The sequence below is a fragment of the Alligator mississippiensis genome, chromosome 6 (genome assembly GCF_030867095.1).
Source record: "Alligator mississippiensis isolate rAllMis1 chromosome 6, rAllMis1, whole genome shotgun sequence".
NCBI lineage: Eukaryota > Metazoa > Chordata > Crocodylia > Alligatoridae > Alligator > Alligator mississippiensis.
In genome coordinates this window covers 26,716,521-26,736,301 of record NC_081829.1, presented here as the reverse complement: position 1 = coordinate 26,736,301, position 19,781 = coordinate 26,716,521, and the positions used below count along the sequence as shown (strand labels likewise).

The 19,781-nt window shown below is 43.6% G+C and overlaps 1 protein-coding gene across 3 annotated transcripts in view; it reads left to right on the top strand.

Annotated features, from left to right (window-relative positions):
• The window catches only part of AP3M1 (adaptor related protein complex 3 subunit mu 1), a 39,798-nt gene extending 21,812 nt beyond the window's left edge, over window positions 1-17,986 (top strand). For all 3 annotated transcript variants that reach the window (XM_006273788.4, XM_059729740.1, XM_006273790.4), the window contains 6 exons: window positions 5,677-5,814; window positions 8,171-8,256; window positions 9,735-9,868; window positions 12,132-12,339; window positions 15,353-15,497; window positions 16,928-17,986. In XM_006273788.4, the coding sequence (XP_006273850.1) occupies window positions 5,677-5,814; window positions 8,171-8,256; window positions 9,735-9,868; window positions 12,132-12,339; window positions 15,353-15,497; window positions 16,928-17,028 (812 nt within the window). In that variant the 3' untranslated portion in view covers window positions 17,029-17,986. The remainder of the gene's footprint in view (window positions 1-5,676; window positions 5,815-8,170; window positions 8,257-9,734; window positions 9,869-12,131; window positions 12,340-15,352; window positions 15,498-16,927) is intronic.
• The last annotated feature ends 1,795 nt before the right edge of the window (window positions 17,987-19,781 follow it).

Below are 19,781 nucleotides of genomic sequence, written 5' to 3'. Positions count from 1 at the left end.
TAAAGCATATCCTTTACCTGTGCATGGCTCTTGGGTTAGGACCAATACTTGCACTTGCTTTGAACAAAAATGAAAGTGAAGACAAGTCCCATGTCATTAATTGAACAGAATCAAAATAAAAGTTGTAAATAAAATTTAGGTGTCTAAGGGCTTGTCACACTCTGGATCCTAAGGGGCTGTAAATGCACTGGTGTTGCTCTGTCAGCAGAGCCCCTTAGTGGAAATGCACCATATGCCAACAAAAATTGTTTTGTGTTTTCTGCTGGCCTTGGTGTACTGTTTCCAGGAACAAAATGACCCAAGGTGACAGAAGCCACCTTCTGTCAATACAGCTATGTTGCAGCCTAGCTCTGGGTAGAGGTCATGTTCAAAGATGCCCCCATTTTCTGCTTTTCTGCTAGCTTGCTTGGGCAAATCCCTGCTTATCGTGCTGGCTGTTCAGAATGTCATTCTGAAGCATGGTCTGTCTGTGCAGGGTGTTGAGTGTAGGTGTCTGACTCAGGGCAGTGGAATCCATGCAAGGACCAGGAACCTGAAAGTTCTCTGCTGTTATGTGATGTTGAGCATCCAGAGATATGGGTTTTCCAGAAAATTTTCCAATGTCCTAAATAGAGCATGATCTGATTTAGCATATTTATTCAACTTATATTTAGTAAACAAAACTAAAAGTACCACCATGTTAATTTTATATCCCAATAGCCACAAGAATTTGAACTGAAGTAGTTGATTAGGAAAAGATTAAATACAGCACACTTAATGTAGTTTAAATGTTATATTCAAACAAATTCAAAGCTTTATGTGGAAGGAAATTATTTTTATTGGAATACTTGTAAAAATATAAAGACAATACACAATAGCATGTGCTCCCCTTACATTTTTTGTTTAAATTTTAAAGAAAAAAACCAAAGGCACTGAAAACTATGGGCACACAATTTTAGCACACCCAAAGAACTGTGCAAGATGTGCCGTGGTTGTCCACTCATCTACTGCAACAGGGTTTAACTTTCTTCCACTGAGGTCATTGTGGCACCTCCAGTTTCACTGTCACTATCTGTAGAATCACTTGCACTACTTATTAGTTACATTTCAGAATCGGATTGGGGAAAATCTGGTTCAGAACTATATGAACAACATTCTCTTTCACTAAAGGATGGTTTTACCAATGAGTCTATGGGCAAGAGCAACTTATCACACTATATCTTCTTTACTAACTGTGCTTCTGACTGATTCTCCAGAAGCAAGAAATTTTGAGAAATAGAAACAAGCTTAGCGGTGCATTCATTTGTTAGTCTATTCCTCTTTTTTGTCTTGAATGAGCTGAAAGCCTTCCAGTTTCATCCACAAGAAGCCGCTGTTGGTGGAATGCGTAGAGCAATCCTGGATGACAGTCGGGTGTTACCGTATCCCTTCCACCATGTGAAAAGAGACACATTCTCTGCTGCTGGCCAAATAATGTCTTTGCTCCAAAGTTTTTCTTTTGCACGATACTCAGCAATGTCTGTCATCACGGCTATTTTGTCAATGTTGGGGACAGTCTTAACTACTTCCATAATTGTATCGAGAGCAGTAGATAATTCATCTTCTGAAAAATGTTGTCCTCTGGGTTGAGGATCCCAAAGGTTTGCTGCTAGATGAACTGGATGAGAGCAAAACTCAGATCGCTTAATAAACATTTATTTTACTACTACTTTTTTGGATAGAGGTGAAGAAGGCAAAAGCTCAATTAGATTTTTATCCAGTTGTCTGAATATCTCTGGAATATTTGAAAGGCTTCGTGCATCTCCTTCCAGTTTCTTGATAGCCACTGAAACTGGTAGTAGCAAATTGAATGCTCCTTGAACTCAAAACCAGAACACATTGTTGTTGAGAATCTGTTTCTGAATGTTCACGGGAATAATCTAGGATACTGTGTCATCTATTAAAGCACACTGCAAACAGTTTTTTGTGCACAACAAATTATGTAAACACTTTGTAGCTGAGCCCTATCTAGTTTATCCTGGCAATAGAAGTGCACTTTCCTTCCCCTGCTTCTCTTTCTGTAATTGCTTCAAAGTCTGATTAGCAACATAATTGTTCAATACCTTCACAATCACTTTGCAGTTTGCCAGTATTGTCTTCATTGTATTCACACTTACTATGTTCTTTGCCAGAAGATTCAACCCATGAGCAAGACAGCCAAATACTATTAAATGAGGATACTTTGCCTTTTAATATTTGCCATGCAGCTTCCATGTTACTCGTATTATCAGTTACAAGGGCTTGTACCCTGGAAGGACCTGCACTTTCAATCTCTTCACTCAGTAATTTGGCTATGCATTCACCTGTATGACGAGAAGATTTGGTAGCAATTGCTTTCAGGAATATTGGTTCAGGTGCTGCGAACATAATGTTCGATGAAGGATTTCCTTGTACATCAGTCCTTCCATCTGGCATCAGAGTCAGTGATTCTGCTTGACGACTCCTTTGAATAACCATTGTTTGAATTCTGTCATACTCTTTCTCTAAGGGAGAATGTGATGAGGAATAACATGGCGGTAACTTATATGATGGGTGAATTAGTTTGTAATGTTCCTTCCAGTATTGATTTTCAGTAATGGAAAGAGGTGTACCACTTGCAAATATAGCTCAAGCTAATGTCTCATCTGCTTTCTCTTGATCTTTTGGCATTTTGTCCACAAAGCTTGATAAAAAGCTTGACTGTCTTGAACACCTCTACTCATGGTGGATCACCCCTGGTGAGCTATCTTGAAAGTGAGGATCCCGCTTCTTTGTCCTGTCCCGTTCCCCCCCCCCCCCCCACCTGGCAGCTCAACAACATTTTCAATTACCACTTTTTGCAAATGTGTTGTTGCACTTACGTTACCAAGTTCCTGCAACAAAAGGGGGAAAAGATTTTTATTTTGGCCTAGTCTAGTCTGGCTTCATCCATCAGAAGGCGAAGGAGAAATGTTAGGCAGCTTGCTTCCCCACTCCCTGCCAGAAACAACACTCTGCTTGCTCAACTTGCTGCTCTGCTGCCCTGGGACTACACAGGCAAAGGGAAGTATAGCCAGAGGACTAAGCTTGCTCTGCTGGGTTGAAATAGTTAATTATTTATCTATTATGTAATTTTTTTCAAAATTATTGTTAAGCCTAAGCCACTTTGGATGTTTAGTGCAAGCAGAAAAGCAGGATACAAATATTTTAAATTAAAAATAAAGAATCTTCCAGAGTTGCATTAACAAGTTTTAAAATTTTAATGTTTTAAAACAATATAGATACTAGCGTCTGCTGTGTGTTGTTTCACATATTAATTTATTTATTTACATAGGATTCCTGAAGCAGACTTTTCTCAGATGATGTTGTTCCACCACTTTGTTGCATTAGCTTTCTGTATATGGCTTGTACTCTTTCAGGACAGCTTCTTTATGTTGTTAAATGTTTCTTCATTCTTGTTGCTTTCTTAGCACACTCCTGCCCGCAATATTTACATCTACCAACTTTCTTCCTTCCTTCAGTGGCTTGAACTTCACTATAATGATGCCACACTAGTTTTTCTTCTGATTAGGCATTCTTATGACTACTTCAGACCAAAAGCACTAAAAAACTAACTTCCAACTTCCCCAACTCAAGAAACGAAATGAGACGCTGCTGCTGAACTGAAAGCGACACAGAAATTAATCACAGTTTTTTAGTTTTGGTCTTGATTTCGCTTGCAGCCTGAGATGAAATAAGAATTTTAGCTTTGGCTTGATTTGACCTGCACAGCCAATTAGATGCCAATTAGGTGAATTCGTAACTTGATTTTTTGGTTTGGATTATTATGCGAGTATATTTCCTAGGGGTGTGCAAAGCAGGCCCTATTGGATTCTGATTCAGCATGAATTGGGGGCAGTGATTTGATTAGTTGATTCATATCACTGTCCCTGATTCGATTCGGCCAAATTTGAATCTGAAGATTCGACGGTGATTCAGAGAATCAGCGATCTGGATATAGACACAGCTTTAAAGTTTTTCTACATACCTCGAGGTACCAGCATGGCTCATGAACGCTGCAATGCTGGAGCAGACGGAGCATCCCACAGGAGCACGGGCAGCCTCCATGTGGCCAGTGGTGAACCCGGAAGTGGACTGGAACATACTTCCAGTTCCCTTCTGGGTCTGCTGGGGAGCATGTGGAGGGGGCCCCTCCTGGCTTGGCCATCAGCTGCGGGGGACCCCAGGTGCCCCCCCAGACCCAGGAGGCACCAGTCACTGAGCCAGTGAGTCACAGGGGGGGCCTCCCCAGTGCACTCCCCAGCGGACCCAGAAGTGGACCAGAACTGCTTCTGGTTCGCTTCCAGGTCTGCTATTGAGCATGCTGGGGAGCCCCCCGCACTCCTGTGGGATGCTCCATGCGCCCCAGCATCACAGCATTCATGTGCCACCTGCTACCTAGAGGCATGTAGAAAAAACATTTAAAGCTGTGTCTATGTCCAGATCGCCAAATCTTTCCAAATCTCTCCGAATCAATTTGGAGGGTTTGGATTTCAGAGAGATTAAAGGGTCCTCTGATTCAGTTTGGATTCAGAGATTCAGCTACCTAATCGGGTCAAATCTCCGCTGAATCGAATCGGGGACCAAAGCTTCGCACAGCCCTAGTATTTACCCTCCTGTTTACAAATCAATAAAACATATATGTACTCTCTCTCACGCACTTCTTAGGGATAATCACCTGAAAAAATATTAATTACAACTTTGCCAAGCTTGCCTAATATTGTACAGGCAGTCCTCGACTTGCAACGTTTCGAGTTACAACGTTTCACACTTGCAACGTTTATAAATTGATACCCTGTTTCAACTTTATGATGTCAGTTTTGACTTTACAACGCTTGTTCCGATGTGACGCCATGCCAGCCAACAAATTTGCTGCATCGCTCACCTCCCTGGAGAACAGGTGTCCAAACTTCCTTGGACACTTTCTTTAAGAAAGCAGACAAGACTCCAGAAAAACTGGCAGCCAATAATCCTTCAAATAGTCCAACCAAAAGCCTTTCAAAAAGTCCAGCAGTCACCTCAAAGAAGTCTTTCCAAATCGATATGATCGCTATTTACAATATAAATACATTAATGCAGGTATATTACTCATCTATAATGGATCGAGTACAAAATTTGGGGGTATTTTAGTGAAGCCATTTACTATGTATAACATTGTTTCTTATGAGAAAATTGGTTCCGAGTTGCAACGTTTTGACTTGAGACATGGTTTTTAGGAACCAACTGCGCCGTAAGTCCAAGGACTGCCTGTATTGGCATTCATTGTTGCTACTGAATTTTATGAAACAATGAATTTTTAGAAATAGAAAATTTCCCACGGAAAAATAAAGCACTGGAAAATTTTCCACCCCGCATCTCTGTGAGCATCACAACATAGAAATCTATTCTTTGGATCTAGCCCCTAATTGTACCCTCTCCTAAATTCTGCTAACTTGAATTATGCCTTTAGAGGTATAAGGAATGCATGCTAAGGCACTAACAGTAAGGACACATTGCAACTTACTCAGGGCCACTTATGGAAATCCTAGTGTATGACACCTAATTTAGTTATTGAATGCAATCTTATGTTGGTACATATAATTATGAGATCTGGAACCATTCTCTTCTAATGTATTCTTTGGGGGTGGGGGCATTTTTTTTTTTCTTTTTTGCTTTTTCAAGGCAGCAGTAATGTGGGGGAGACACTTCCTACTGGACAGCTCTCCAACATTCCTTGGCGCAGAGCTGGGGTAAAGTACACAAACAATGAAGCCTATTTCGATGTCATTGAAGAAATAGATGCAATTATAGATAAATCAGGTAAGAAGCCATGTCAACTTGAATTTCCTTTTCAAAGGCTGTTTCAACATTCCATTCACCTCATAGGATTTAGAGAGGATTCAGATCGACTAACATGTTGCTTTTCCATCTACCAATCAAAAGTACATTGCTCTTTTAAAACAACATGCACAGATGTATTTTTTTTTTATCTTGAAATAACAATATTGCCTAGGCCACTTATCCAATAAACTAATGCAAAAGTAATGGCCTCCACTTAGATAGTTATTGTATATGTGCTAGTACATTAATGTTTCCTAATGGAAACTTGTTTCTTTACAGCCAGAGCTTCAAGTGTGGTGGCGTGCATTATCTTTTCCTTCTCTCCCATTTTCTTTCATTGCTGTTGTGCCTCCTCATTCTGTGAATAGGGCATGAGCTGTTGCTCACTTGTCCCACTTACCTGTTTTCTTGTAATATTGATAGAATGCTCTTTTCAAAATAGCCATCCAGTGTTTTTAACTTTGTATACAAACTACAGCCAACTTCTCTGAGGGGTGGAAAAATGTTTGTTTCCTGTTTCTTAAGAAAACTGAGAAAAATATGAAGTCTGTAGATGTTACTAACTTAACTGGTATTTACTTAAAAAGAAAATAAATAAAATGACAAAAGCAAACTACTCTGTAAGATCTGCCTACATAGGAAATCTCTCAAGTGCTCAAAATGTAAGCATCTGCCACTTCAAGTAGCATCACGTGAGATGTGTCCCAGTAGTGCACCATAAAACAGCCTTTTGAGATTGAAGGATTGGTATAATGACAACTAGCATTCTCTTTCCCAGTCCCAATCAGTTCAATGCAAACTTCAATCATGATTTCATTTTACTTGTTGTTCTGGCAGACTGTTAATGGACAGCATCAGTTCTCTTTCTAGTGTGAAATTCTAAGGCAGCTCCAGAAGCCCGTGTGTATATTGGATGCTGAAATTCTCCAGGAGAATAAAGAGCGAAGATAACTAGCCAGATTATTTTGAGGTTTAACACAAATCTAAATAGCTCCATGCCACCCAATATGTAATATGTGTGCTCAGTCAGAAATTTCTTTTATTACAAGGTTCCTGTTTATTTCTGTTCCATTCTACCACTCCTAACAAGGTCTGAGGCTGTGGGGATGGTTTGAATCTTACACAGTTAGTTGTAAGCTTGTAAAATGTTCCAGTTTGTAAAGTGTTCCTGTTTTTCCCTTGAGGGATTGTGATGAAGAAATCTTGTTTCTACTTTCTGATGTCACAGGCTTCACTGCTCTAGAATAACATGTTACCATATTTACATTGGTAGCATTAGTTCCTGTTCCTTGGAAACAGACCCTTCACCAAATTAGCTTTATTGTTTTGTTTTTCTTGTGGTACTTTTTCACTGTCACCTGTGTATATCTTCTGTTGGTCTCTTCTGTAGCTTAAAACCCCAGGAGCTCACCAAGGCTTGTCCCCTTGTGCCATAGACAAGAGTGCTGTCTTGGTGAATCAGGGATTCCATGGTCTCACTTTGTCCATCTGAGGCATGAGTTCTAGATTTTTTTAATGCAGGTATGTCTAACTCATTCAGCCCAGTGGAACAGATCCGGACCATAGGATCATGTCCTCTAGCCTGCAGGAAATTTGATAGCAGGGTTATTTGCCACAGCTCCCAAAGCCACAACAGCTACCACTCCTCCCACTACCAAATTTCCAGCCCTGCTGGCCAGATTACATAGCCCAGTGCTATGAATTAGGCCTGCGGGACTCCCAGTGAGGCTAGAAATTTGGGGGGAGGTATAAGTACCCCGGCAGCTTTAATTGCTGGAGCTCTGGGAGTTGTAACACTTAACGCTGCCCTCATTTGTCCAACCACCAAATTCCCAGCCTTATGGGGAGCCCTGCTGACTGGATGACAGTGCTCTACAGGCCAGAACCTTGACACCCCTGCTTAAATGAAATCTCTTTTGAGTTTAAACTGTGACTTCAGTGCAGTACATTTCTAGCCATGAAAACCAATTATAAGCAAAACAAGAGTTTCTTGATTTTACTTCAGTTTCACTACAACACTGCCCAACCTCCTAGATTTATAGGAGGGAAGAGAAGGGGACTTAACTGCCTAACTTCATACAACCACGTTGGGTGGAAATCCTGTGTTCTAACTTGAACAGTACTCAACCAGCTTATAAACTGTTGTATGTTGTAGCTTACATGCCCCAGTAAGCCTTGTGTGCCACATGTGAAGAGAACCATTTTGTTAGGCTGGGTGTTAGAGATTATAGGATGTGCACCATACTAAAAACTGCTTCTATACCCCCTTGCTGCAACTCATTATTTGCTCAGCTATCCACAATATGCTAAGTCATGTCTTCCATCCTCTTTCCAGGTTCCACAGTCTTTGCAGAAATTCAAGGTGTCATTGATTCCTGCATTAAGCTGTCGGGAATGCCAGATCTTTCTCTCTCTTTCATGGTAATGCTAACAATATAATCAGCAATCTACCTGTAACTAACTGTTGTAGTTTTATCCTGTATTAGAATTATGCAGAAATTATTGAAATAGTGCTGTCAGCAATCCATGTTTACAGCGAGAACTCTAGCTTTTTTGTCATCTTGCAGCATACTCTTTCATAATCGGCAACCATGCTAAAAAATAAAATTAAGTCATCAGGTGGTTTTTGTTATACTCTGACCTCATTGCTCACAGACTTCTATAGTCTTTTGCCTCTTAGCCATCAAAATGCACCGTAATTTTACCAGTGTTCGACTCTAGTTCAGTAGCCCAAGAAGTGTCTTAATCAAAACTAGCCCTTCCTTAGCAGGCATCCATGTTGGCAACCTTAGTTCGGATGGCAAAATTGTTTTTGCTTGCACTCTGTCCCTACAGGTCATAGCTGAGGCACTGCAATAGGATAGTGAGAGGAAACTGGCATTCCCACCATCAGGCTCCTGTTCTACGGCTATTAGGGTTGTTCTAAGCTGGATCCTATCTAAAGTACTAGAAGTGCACCCACCAATACATCAGTCCATATCTTATCAGCACCAATTAAAAGGAAAATTGACATCAGCAATTGACTTTTTTTGGTTGATGTGGTCAATAAATGCCATGTGCATGCATGGAGACGCAGCATGCAGACGCAGCATAATGTTGCCAGGAGTGCAACCTGGCACCTTGGACAGCAGTGTCTGTGGGGAGGAAGGGGAATGCAGGGGGCAGATGGAGGCCCCCACAGTGAGGGAGGGAGTAGAACTGGGGCAGGTACTGCCTAGCCAGGGCAGGGCATGGGATGGAGCTAGCAGCTCATTTGGGGAGGCAGGAGGGGGAGGTAGCTCCTGCTGCTGCACGCACCCTTGAGGGAGGTATAGGGGGCATATGCCCCCCAATCTGCGCATTGTGGGGGCAGGCTGCCTGCTGCGTGCTCAGGGCCAACACCAACCTCTTCCCAGAGGCTGTGCTGGGAGGGGAGCCTTACAAGGGGGGGGGGGGGGGGTTATGGCAAACTTTGGGGTGGCTCTAGCCCCCCTGTAGCCTCCCCCAGGGGTGCCCCCCATGCCTCCCCCAGGGGTGCATGCTGCGGCAGGAGCCACCGTCTCTCCCCATCCCCACCAGACAAGCAGTCGGCTCCATCCTGTGCCCCGCCCTGGCTAGGCAGCACCTGCCCCAGCCCCACTCCCTTCACTGCGGGGGTCTTGATCTGCACCCCCCCCCCCCAAACTTATCAGCGGGACACTGCTCTCCAAGCTGCCAGGCTGCATATCAGCAGTCAGATCAGTATTAGCCAATATGGCTGGTCAATAATCAACCATCTGTATCAGCCCAAAGCATCTTTATCGGTGCACCGCTATAAAGTACCAAAGGAAGGAAAAGAGAATGAAGAGAAAAATGCATCAACATTGATGCTAGACGTTCAACTGGTGTGAGAACCTTGCTTACTTGGTCACTTTCTGCAGAACCCAAGGTTGCTGGATGATGTCAGCTTCCATCCCTGCATTCGTTTCAAACGCTGGGAGTCCGAAAGAGTCCTCTCGTTTATTCCTCCAGATGGAAACTTCAGATTGATCTCCTACCGCGTTAGCTCACAAAAGTAAGTTGGTGTTTGCTTTGCTAGCTTTGTTTTGCAACAACTATTGATTTGCACATGGATAACTTCAAAAGCCTCGCAGAGAGTTTTGGTTATCTCTGACTTGTTCTGACAATGCAAGAACTCCCATTATTGCAAGATGTGAGTTCTTTAATCTGATTCTCTGTTTGCTCTCTAACACAGTACTACTTAAACAACATTAGGGATTGCTAATGGTTGTGAGCTAGCCAGAAGTGGGGTTCCAAATAGGATTGGGAACTGCTGTTCTAACATAATAAACCAGTTTTCCAACAGAGATGCTGATAGCATCTGGCAGTGGCTGTTGAGCAGGCCAGTCCATTGGTAATAACAAGTCTGCTCTTGATGGCTAATATTTCAAATACCACAGAATGCTCTGCAGTTAAGATACTGTATCAGCACAGAACACTAATCTTCACTGGTTTTTGCTTTGTGGCTTGTTTTGTTTTTTTATTTAAACTAAATTGCAAACCTGTTTAAGCTAAATTTCTTTTTACTGTAGGCTAACAGTAGAATTATTCTTGGCTGGTTGTCTTTTGGCACTTTTTCTGTTGATTGTTGTAGCAAATATATTTGCATTTGAACAAATTATTATACTAGGACAGTGGTGCTCAACCTCTTTTTACAAGTGGGCCAAACATTAAAATCAGAAATGGACCAAGGGCCACGAAGAAAAGCATTATAGTTGTATACTTCAGCATATCATAACATTAAGATTTTAAGAATATTAGAAGGGAAACATATTAGTTTTTGCTTTGTTAATACAAAGTAAAAAGTTCAGTGTTATTCACTGAATTTTTGTTTAAAAAAATGTAAACCGTGGAATTGTTACAAAAAATAAGACCAGCCATAATATTACACAAGATAATAAAAACATTCTTTCAGATCACAGCTGGAGACTACCTAGGTGGTAGCATTGTACCTTTACCTCAGCTCCCTGCACCTCTCAGTGCTCTACCAGTGACCGAGAGGAGAGCCATGTGTTATGAGAGCAGTGTAGAAGACCATGCTGTGCCCCAGAGCATTGAGGCTTTCTTTGAAATAACTCCCCCTCCCAATGCTGCAGCTAGCCCCATGCTGCACCAGGACCCCAGGGGGATTGTGTGTTCATGAGGTCATCAGTGGCAGGTTTCCACTGCTTTTTCCCCTCTCTGCAGTTTGATGGGGCTGCAAAGCCCAGGAGCTGAGCATCCCTGCCATTTGTCTTTCCCACCAAGCCTTCCCTCATGGACTTGAGTGGCAGGGAAGAGGCAGCAAGCAGCAGTGGGGGTGCTCAACTTGAAAGCTGTGGCTTCCTCCAGAGCCCACAGTGACATGCCAGTTTGCTCAGAGCTTTCATGCAGCACCAGAGCCCAAGATCTGCATACCACAGCTGCTCTTTTCCCTGCTGCTGAATTCAGTGTGGGAGGTGGGAGAGGTGGTGCAGCTGCACTTGGCTCCTGGGCTCCAGAGCTGCATGAAAGCTCTGAGCACACAGGCATGTCGACGCCATTGCCTCTCATACCCTCCTTTCTCCTGTTCCTGAACTGAGCAGCAGGAGAAAGGAGGGGACGAGTGCAGGAGTATTTACCTATGATGACATACCTGTGATGGGATGTTCATACTGCTTCGTGGGCTGCATATGGCCCATGGGCCAGAGGTTGAGCACTGCTGCACTAAGATAATGCCTTGATATCGCTACTCAATGTCTTGGAATTCTCTCTTTACCTTCTTTGGATCTTTTTACCAAAGTCTTATTTCCTACTTTCAAGAACTGTTTTTAGCTTATCCTTGGTAGAAGACAGTAGATACAAGCACCATTTAAGGATGCCTATACACATGACTCTTTGCCATTTAAAGTGTGCTAAAGCTGTCACTTAATACACATGGGCAACTTTAGAACATTTTTTTTTTTTAAGTAGCGGAAGTTGCCTTAATTAAACTTTGTTGTACGTGAGGCAAACTGCAGTAGTGCATCTAGTTTGCCTTTACTGTGCATGTATTTAAAAGTGAGGGGCTTTTCAACATGGTAACTGTGCAGTGTCCAGCACTCCTTGCCTCCTGCTCTACAGAATACAGAAAGGCACAAAGCTCACACCAAGCCATGGAATGTCTATTAAGGTTTAAGACCCTGTACCTAAAGTGCATTAAGTAAATCACAAAAGTTACAATGCCCTGCATGTGGATAGGCACACTAAAATAGTACCTTTTATACTTAGGAAATAGTACTTTGGATGGGTGAATTTAACACCAAATTTCTCTTTTCCAGCTTGGTGGCAATTCCTGTGTATGTGAAGCACATGATAAGTTTTAAGGAGAACAGTTCTTCAGGGAGATTTGATGTTACAATTGGACCTAAACAGAATATGGGGAAAACAGTGGAAGGAGTTGTCATGACAGTCCACATGCCAAAAGCTGTACTTAACATGAATCTTACCGCCTCACAAGGCAGCTATACATTTGATCCAGTCACTAAAGTAAGTCTTGTGATTTTAATTCTGTCTTAATTAAAAGGCGCATGCATCACAAGCGCCTTGAGCACCTGCGCAGGGGCTGTGCATCATGTAGAGGCTGTGTGTGTAGGGGGGTTTCCCACCCCCCCTTTCCCTCACACCCACACACACACTGCCTACCTGAGCTCCATGCTCTCGCTGCCCCCCTGGGCACAGGCTCCACACTCCTACCAGTCCTACACTCCCTGCCTCTGCCCAGCTGCAGTTCCCCTCATCCCTGCCACAGCTCCCCCCCCCCCACCCCCCACCCCGCCACTTCCCTACCTGCTTCCCAGAGCAAGCACAGCAGCAGGGACAGAAGGAGGAGCTGTTGAACAGGGGAGCTGAGCCAGTCACCCTATGGCTGCAGCAGTGGCAGCAGCATCCCCACCTAAAAGCTTCGTGCTGGCTGGGCCTTTCCACGCACCAGGGTGGGAGCGAGGCCTAGGGGCTGGGCGGGATACAATTGGAGGGCACCTGCAGGTCAGAATTGCCTGGTAGGCCAGATCTGGCCTGTAGGCCAAAATTTGCCTGCCCCTGCCTTAAGAGGATTAGGTAAGTTTCCTTTCCTCTCTCTCTCTCTGTTGTTTCTTTAATGCATGCAACAGCTTTCTTGTTCACTTTGCTAATGGTGTGCCTTTCCCTGTGTTCTTTAAGATGATGTTTACTTGTGACTGTTTCAGCAGAATTAAAACCAAGTAGGTAGTAAAGCAGCAGGCAGTTGTTTGTTGCTTTCATACTTGATCAGAAGACCTAAACCTAAATAACAGAGCAGTGGTACAGAGTACAGAGACCTTTAATTCGGCTCCTCTGCAGATATACTTCCTGCTGCTGTCATTAGAGTTGACGTGCAGAATCCTCAGGCATATGAGGTTTTCTTTTCTTTTTGGTCCCCAAGATCAATTTTACCAGGTTGGAATTTGAGCCAAGTTGCTCCTGCCTGTCACATTACGTCATCTGAGCTAATAGTTGCTCTTGGAATTGTTCAGTCAGTTCTTGATTTTGACCATGGGGCAAAGGTTCCTCGAAGAAATCATATGGCTTAAAAAAAAAAAAAATGCTTCAAGTGCTTACAACAGTGGGAGGGTGGGCATGGGAGCCAAGTGACCAGAATGGAACCTAGTAAACTCTGCTTACTGACTGCAGTTGGTAGAACAGTGCAAAGTATTGATGTTGGGGTAGGAACATTGGCAATGCCTCCACTTTGGGAGAAGGTTAAGGAGCACAGTGACAGTTGATGAGGCTGCTTCCCACCAACATAATTTTATTCTGGACTCTCTCTACAGCAGATACATTAATTTGTGTCTGCTGGATTGTGTTATCCTAAAACCAAAACTTAACTTGCCTGTAACATTGCAATGGAGTTTACTGCGCAGAAGGACTGCACACGGTAGAGCCAAGCAGAAGGCAGCACATTTGAGTCCAAGCCTCTGCTTATCAAGTGTAACATATCGTCATTCTGCAGCTTAGGGGTGCACCAATAAAGACTTTTTTGGGGCTGATACCAATGGCCAATTTTTAAGGAGCCTTATCAACTAATACCAATCCAATTCTGATATAAAGCTGAGCAGCTTGGAAACCAGCACTGGGCTGGTAAGTCTGGTGTGGGGGGAGGCAAGGGGTGTGGGGGAGATCGGGGTCCCTGCGGTGAGGGAGTGGGGCTGGGGCAGGGGCAGGTGCTGCACAGCCAGGGTGGGCCACGGGACAGAGCTATGAGCAGCTTGTCTGGGGGGTGAGGGGGAGGCAGCTCCTGCTGTGGCATGCACCCCAGAAGGGCATGGGGGCATGCCCCCCCCCCGATCTATGGTTGGTGAGAGTGGGCTGCTGCTGCAAGCTGGAACCAGGGCTGCACCGGGTTCTTCCTGGCAGGGGGCTGGGTCAGGCTGCGCTTGGGGCATGTGGCAGTGACACTGGGAGGGGAGGATTCAGCCACTCCAACATTTGCCATAGCCCCCCCCAGTCTTTCTCTGGCCCAGCCCCCTGCCGGGAAGAGCCTGGCACTGCCCCTGATCCCAGCCTGCCCTTGCCCCAGACAGATCCAGAGACACATGACCCCTGTGCACTCTCATGGTGCGTGCAGTGGTGGGATCCACCCATTATCGGCCACATCAGGGAAAAAAGGCTGATTGCCAATACTGTCAATTTTCCCTATACTGGTGTCAATCCAATGTGGGACCAAGGTATCGGTGCACTTCTACTGCAGCTGCAAAGCCCTGTTTCTAGAACTGCGCTGACAGGAGGCTTACCTCTTTACCAATAGGGCCCATGTTCTTCTTTTTTGTTGTTGTTGGTTAATTAGAAATAAACTTTGTGGAAAGGCCAGTAATTCACCTTTAGTTGGAAATGATTAGCCCTTAAGGAACTGGAGATTTTCTCTTAGTGCCAGTGCTTTTCTCTTGTGATGTGCTACTTTACTACTTTGATACAGAGTTGTCTCTGGGTGTTGAAACAGTTTATAACTTCATGTGCCCAACTGACCAATCTGGGTATTGAACCAATCATTAAAAAAGGAATGAGTACGGGCAACCCTCGCCATTCACAGGGGATACATTCTTGTGATCCCCACAAATGGCGAAATCCACAAATAAGGCATTGCGTTCATGAACACAGTGCCCCTGGTGGCTGGGGGTAGGGGGGCATGGCTGCTCTGGTGGTGGCGGGAGCCTGGCGGTGGCAAGTGCAGCGCTCCCAAGGAGCTCCTGTAAGTATATTTAAGATGCGGATGCATATTTAACATTTGCGAATATTTGAAACTGCAAATGCCAATCCTGCAAACAAGGGTTTCCTGTACTATGAAATGCACATATCAGAGGTAAGAATAGGGAAACATGTCCAGTTAGAACTCTTACCTCTCCTAGCTAGTCCTACTGCCAAGCTACCACAACCCTTTTTCAAGCTACAGACTAGCTTCCCAGCCTAAAAACTAGAAGCCTGACAGTAACTTGACTTCTGAGATTTCCTACACTTATTCATTACTGTGTGTCTGTGTGTTTTTAAGGTCTTAACATGGGATGTTGGCAAAATTACCCCTCAAAAGCTGCCAAATCTGAAGGGCATTGTGAATCTGCAGTCTGGTGCCCCCAAGCCAGAGGAGAATCCCAGCCTAAACATTCAGTTTAAGATACAACAGCTAGCTATTTCAGGTAAGACTATTGCACTAAACAGAAATATGGGGTCTTACGTTGAATTGGAGCATCTGCAAATCTGAATTGGGCTTAATTCAAACTAATGGTTTCTTCAAACTCATTTACTTTGTAGGTAGAGAATAGTGAAATCCTGTTTGATGCATCCCTCTAGAGCATTCACCCCTGCCAGTGTCAGAGATGGACCACTGGTCCGACCCTAGATGGCAGGGGTTTTCAATTTTTAACAAGTGACCCCATCTGGGTGCATGCCCGCAGGTCTGTGCACAGGACATGGGCAGGCTGGGGCCAGGACTGCACTGGGCTGGTTCCAGGGAAGGGAGCAGCAGGGCCCAGTGCCACTGCTGACCACCCCAAGAACAGCCAAACCCAGAGTGGCCCTGTCCCCAGCCTGCCCTGCCCCACGTGCAGATCCAGGGGCCCATCCCCCACCCCATATCCTCCCAGGCACATGTAGCAGCAGGAGCTCCCCCACATCCCAACTGGGCAGCCCCTGCCCCATTCCCTCCCCCCATGACAAACTTACCCACTGGACCCAGCTGCTCTCCACATGGCTGGGGTATGTCCTGGCTGCCTGCGTGTTGTGTTGAGGCTGCATGCACAGTTCCACATACCTCCTACAAACCCTTTTAAGTACCCCTAGGGAGCTGTCAACCTGCATTCTTCACATTCAGAATAACTCTTTATTTCAAAGGGAAAACTCAACTTTGAAGTCTACAGGGTTAAACCAAATTTGGATTTAAGTATAACCTGGGGACCTCAACTCCTTGAACACTGCTTAAAAAGTGTTCACTGCTTAGAAATCTCTGATTATATGTATTCCTAACTGTGGGCACAGGAGTAGTCACTTTTGAAGCCAATTGCATGAGTGATCTGTATAAAATTGTTTGTATAAGTATTTGCAGAGCTGAGGTTTTAACTTTAACTCAGTCATCCTACATGTTGTAGAACAGAGGTGGTCAGCCTGCGACATGAGTGCCACAGGTAACATGGGCAGCCTCTGTGTGTGGCATGTGGCAGATTGGGGAGCATATGGGCAGGAAGCACAGTAAGAGATCAGGCAGTGAACGAGGAGCAGATCAGGAATCAGAGTGGCACTTCGGGAGGATACATTTGTGACATGCCTGCCATAAAGGTTGTTCCCCCCTGTTGAAAGATCTGCTGCATACATCAGAGTCCTAAAGTGAATGAGGAAGGATCATTTGGGCAATGTTTTAGCTTGTAAGTGTAGCAGCAGCTGACTCTATGGTCTAGACTAACCTCTGAAAAAGGTTAGAAAGGAAAAGGAGGTTAGAAGAGAAACCAAGTCAAGTCAATGTAGGGACACGACCTCTCTGCACAGGAAACTTCTGGAACTGAAAGATCCTTTACAAACAGAAAGGGCATAACTTTAATAATGCATGTTCTTACTCTTGTTCTCCCTTTTGCAGGGTTGAAAGTAAATCGCCTGGACATGTACGGAGAAAAATACAAGCCTTTTAAAGGTGTCAAGTACCTCACTAAAGCAGGCAAATTCCAAGTGAGGACTTGAGAAGGTGCCCAACTCCCAACAGGAAATAACAACTTTTTTTCTTTTTTAACTTGGAAATTGTGACTGCTTAGTGACCTACGTTGCTGTTAGGTGCCAGTTGATTAATAAGACACACTGACTAGTTTGTGCACAGCAGCTATTCAAATTGAAGTGTAGTTTGTTTTTTCTTAAATATGGCTTTAAAGTCAGATGACTTTTTCTAACAGTTTCACTTTTTGTTTTATTTAATCAGTCCCTAGGTTCAAGAATTTTTTTAGGATGAAGTGGTCCACAGTCTGCCATGAAAAATACACTGCCAAATAAGATACCAAAGCCGGAAGGCTAAGCACACTGCACAGGCCCTGCAGGCACACTGGAAACTCCTGTGGCCGCACACCTCATTGCCGCAGCACTGGGAGAACGCTACACCCTCCTCGCTGCCTGCCGCAAGTTCACATTCCACAGCACATCACGTGTTAGCTTCAGAAACAGAAGGCAGCAGTGAGAATGGGTAGTGGTTCCAGCCAAGCACGGGCCAAGTCAAATTCATCACTCCCCAGAGAAATTTTTCTGATAAAGAAAACGTTGTTTCTCGTGTTTACAAGGTACCGCCTTTCTTATGAAGTCTTTGCCTTAATCAGCTTTCATTTGTGCCATCAGCAAATGAGCTGATCAAATAACTTTCTGCATCAAATCCTGGGAATGATGGTTGCTTCATTGATTCACCTTGTTTCCATTTCTCATCTTACTTTGTATTTTTTTATAAATCCAGTTGCAGAGAGGAAGGTCTATTTTTATGTCAAGCCTTAGCTTTGATTTACACGTGCCACTTCTTTGAAGTGAATGTTGCCAGACTTGTGTGCCACGTGTATGTTGGATTGTAGCTTTTAGATAGCAATGTAGAAGATGTCAAATGTAATTTAAAGGTTGTGTGCTTTATTGTAACAAAAGAATTAAAGGGAACTCTACTGCAAATGCATCCTCTTGTCAAGTCATCTTGATTTGTGATTTGTTCTCAACACTCTGCAAACAATACTAAGCCGCATATATTACACTGCCACAAAAAGTAAGAGCTAGCCATAGCTCTGCTTACCAAGTGGACATCTTGGAAAAAAAGTGTCAGCATTCAAGAGGATAGAGAGATGAGATTCCTGCTACTCCATTTCAGTTAGCTTTTTGTTTTGATGATTCTAGAGGTTTGGTTTGGGGATGTTTTTTTCAGTTGCTTGCCTTCAATTTCTTGAGCCCCCAACCAATCTGAATATTTGGTCCTGAAGCACTCTTTAGGCAACAAGTTCAGTTTCTCTAGTTTGCTCTGACATTAACTTAGCTTGCTGCCTTGAAGTGCCTTATTTTGAAAATGGGTAAAGTAGATTGTAGCCTTATTTTGAGAGGGATAAACTAACCCAAACCAAAACTCCACAGTCTAGACTTTCAAACCTAGATGTGAAACTAAACTCTCAAAAAATCCAGGAATTCTGGGTCTCTGAAAATCTGGCTAACTTGATGTAGGAGCTCATTTTTCAACTGCTATTCTTCCTCTAGGTACAATAAATCTTGATGCAACGGTATACCTGGCACTAAACTGTGGCTTTTTGTGACTTTGGGCCACATTTTACAGCCTTTTCTCTTAATATACCATTCTGAAAAAGAAAGCAATAACCAGAATGAACCATCTTTACACCAGCATGAAAAAGTAGCATGTGTTCTCTTTTTGGCTGCAGTTTCTCTATTGTCATCTTCAATGGGTCTGTGGCATAACTTTTAACACATTAAATTGGAACCACTAAATAGATACTGAAATTAATTCCTTGGCACTTCAGGCAAGTATTACAGATGAGACTTTTTTCCTCTTGAAGGCCAATGGAAATGTGGGGTAAGCCCAGAGTAAAGAGCAGAAGAGGTGGGAAGATTCTTTAGAAATTTAATTAATACTTTAATCATGCAGGAAATGCATGCCTAGAGTTGTGCTTTTGAAGCTACAAGTTGTAAACTAAACTTTAGATATTGTATCAAAATAAGGTACTAATCTGTTATAGAGAGCTTAGATACACTTGTGCAAATGGCCACAATTGCAGTGTAGATTGTCTTTAATATCCTTCTATCAGGATTGTGTTATTAAAGTTAAAAGTATTTGACTTGAGCTTAAAATGAGGGATGCCCAAAGCTCTATGCCTTCTATGATACTTCACAACAGATGGGAAATGCATATTCATTTAAAACTGGTAACTTCTCTCTGGTGGATCTAAAACCTGGTTTCTATGATCTATAAGTTTATCGGGGTGCTCACCAGGATCTAGGGGATTGTCTGTTCACCAGAGCGCCCCAAGGGATGATAAGGTCGAATGGTCACAAATTCTTTCATGACTGTTTCAGGTGAGACATAAGGAAGAACTTCTTTACTATCTGAGCCCCCAAGGTTTGGAATAGATTGCCACCAGAGGTGGTTCAACCTACTTTGAACTCCTTCAAGAGACACTTGGATGTTTATCTTGCTGGGATCCTGTGACCCCTGTTGACTTCCTGCCCCTGGGGCAGGGGGCTGGACTCTATGATCTTCCAAGGTCCCTTCCAGTCCTAATGTCTATGAATCTCCTGCAGACCATGCTTGGCATTGTATTGTTACTGAAATAATCTGTAACAGAGCTACCCTATTTTTGTTATCTTTAACAAATCCCCATAACAAGCCAGACCTGCATCTCTAAACTACAGCATCAGATTTCCAACACTGAATAGATTACTGGAATCTTGTAACAGAACCTTGGGGACAGATT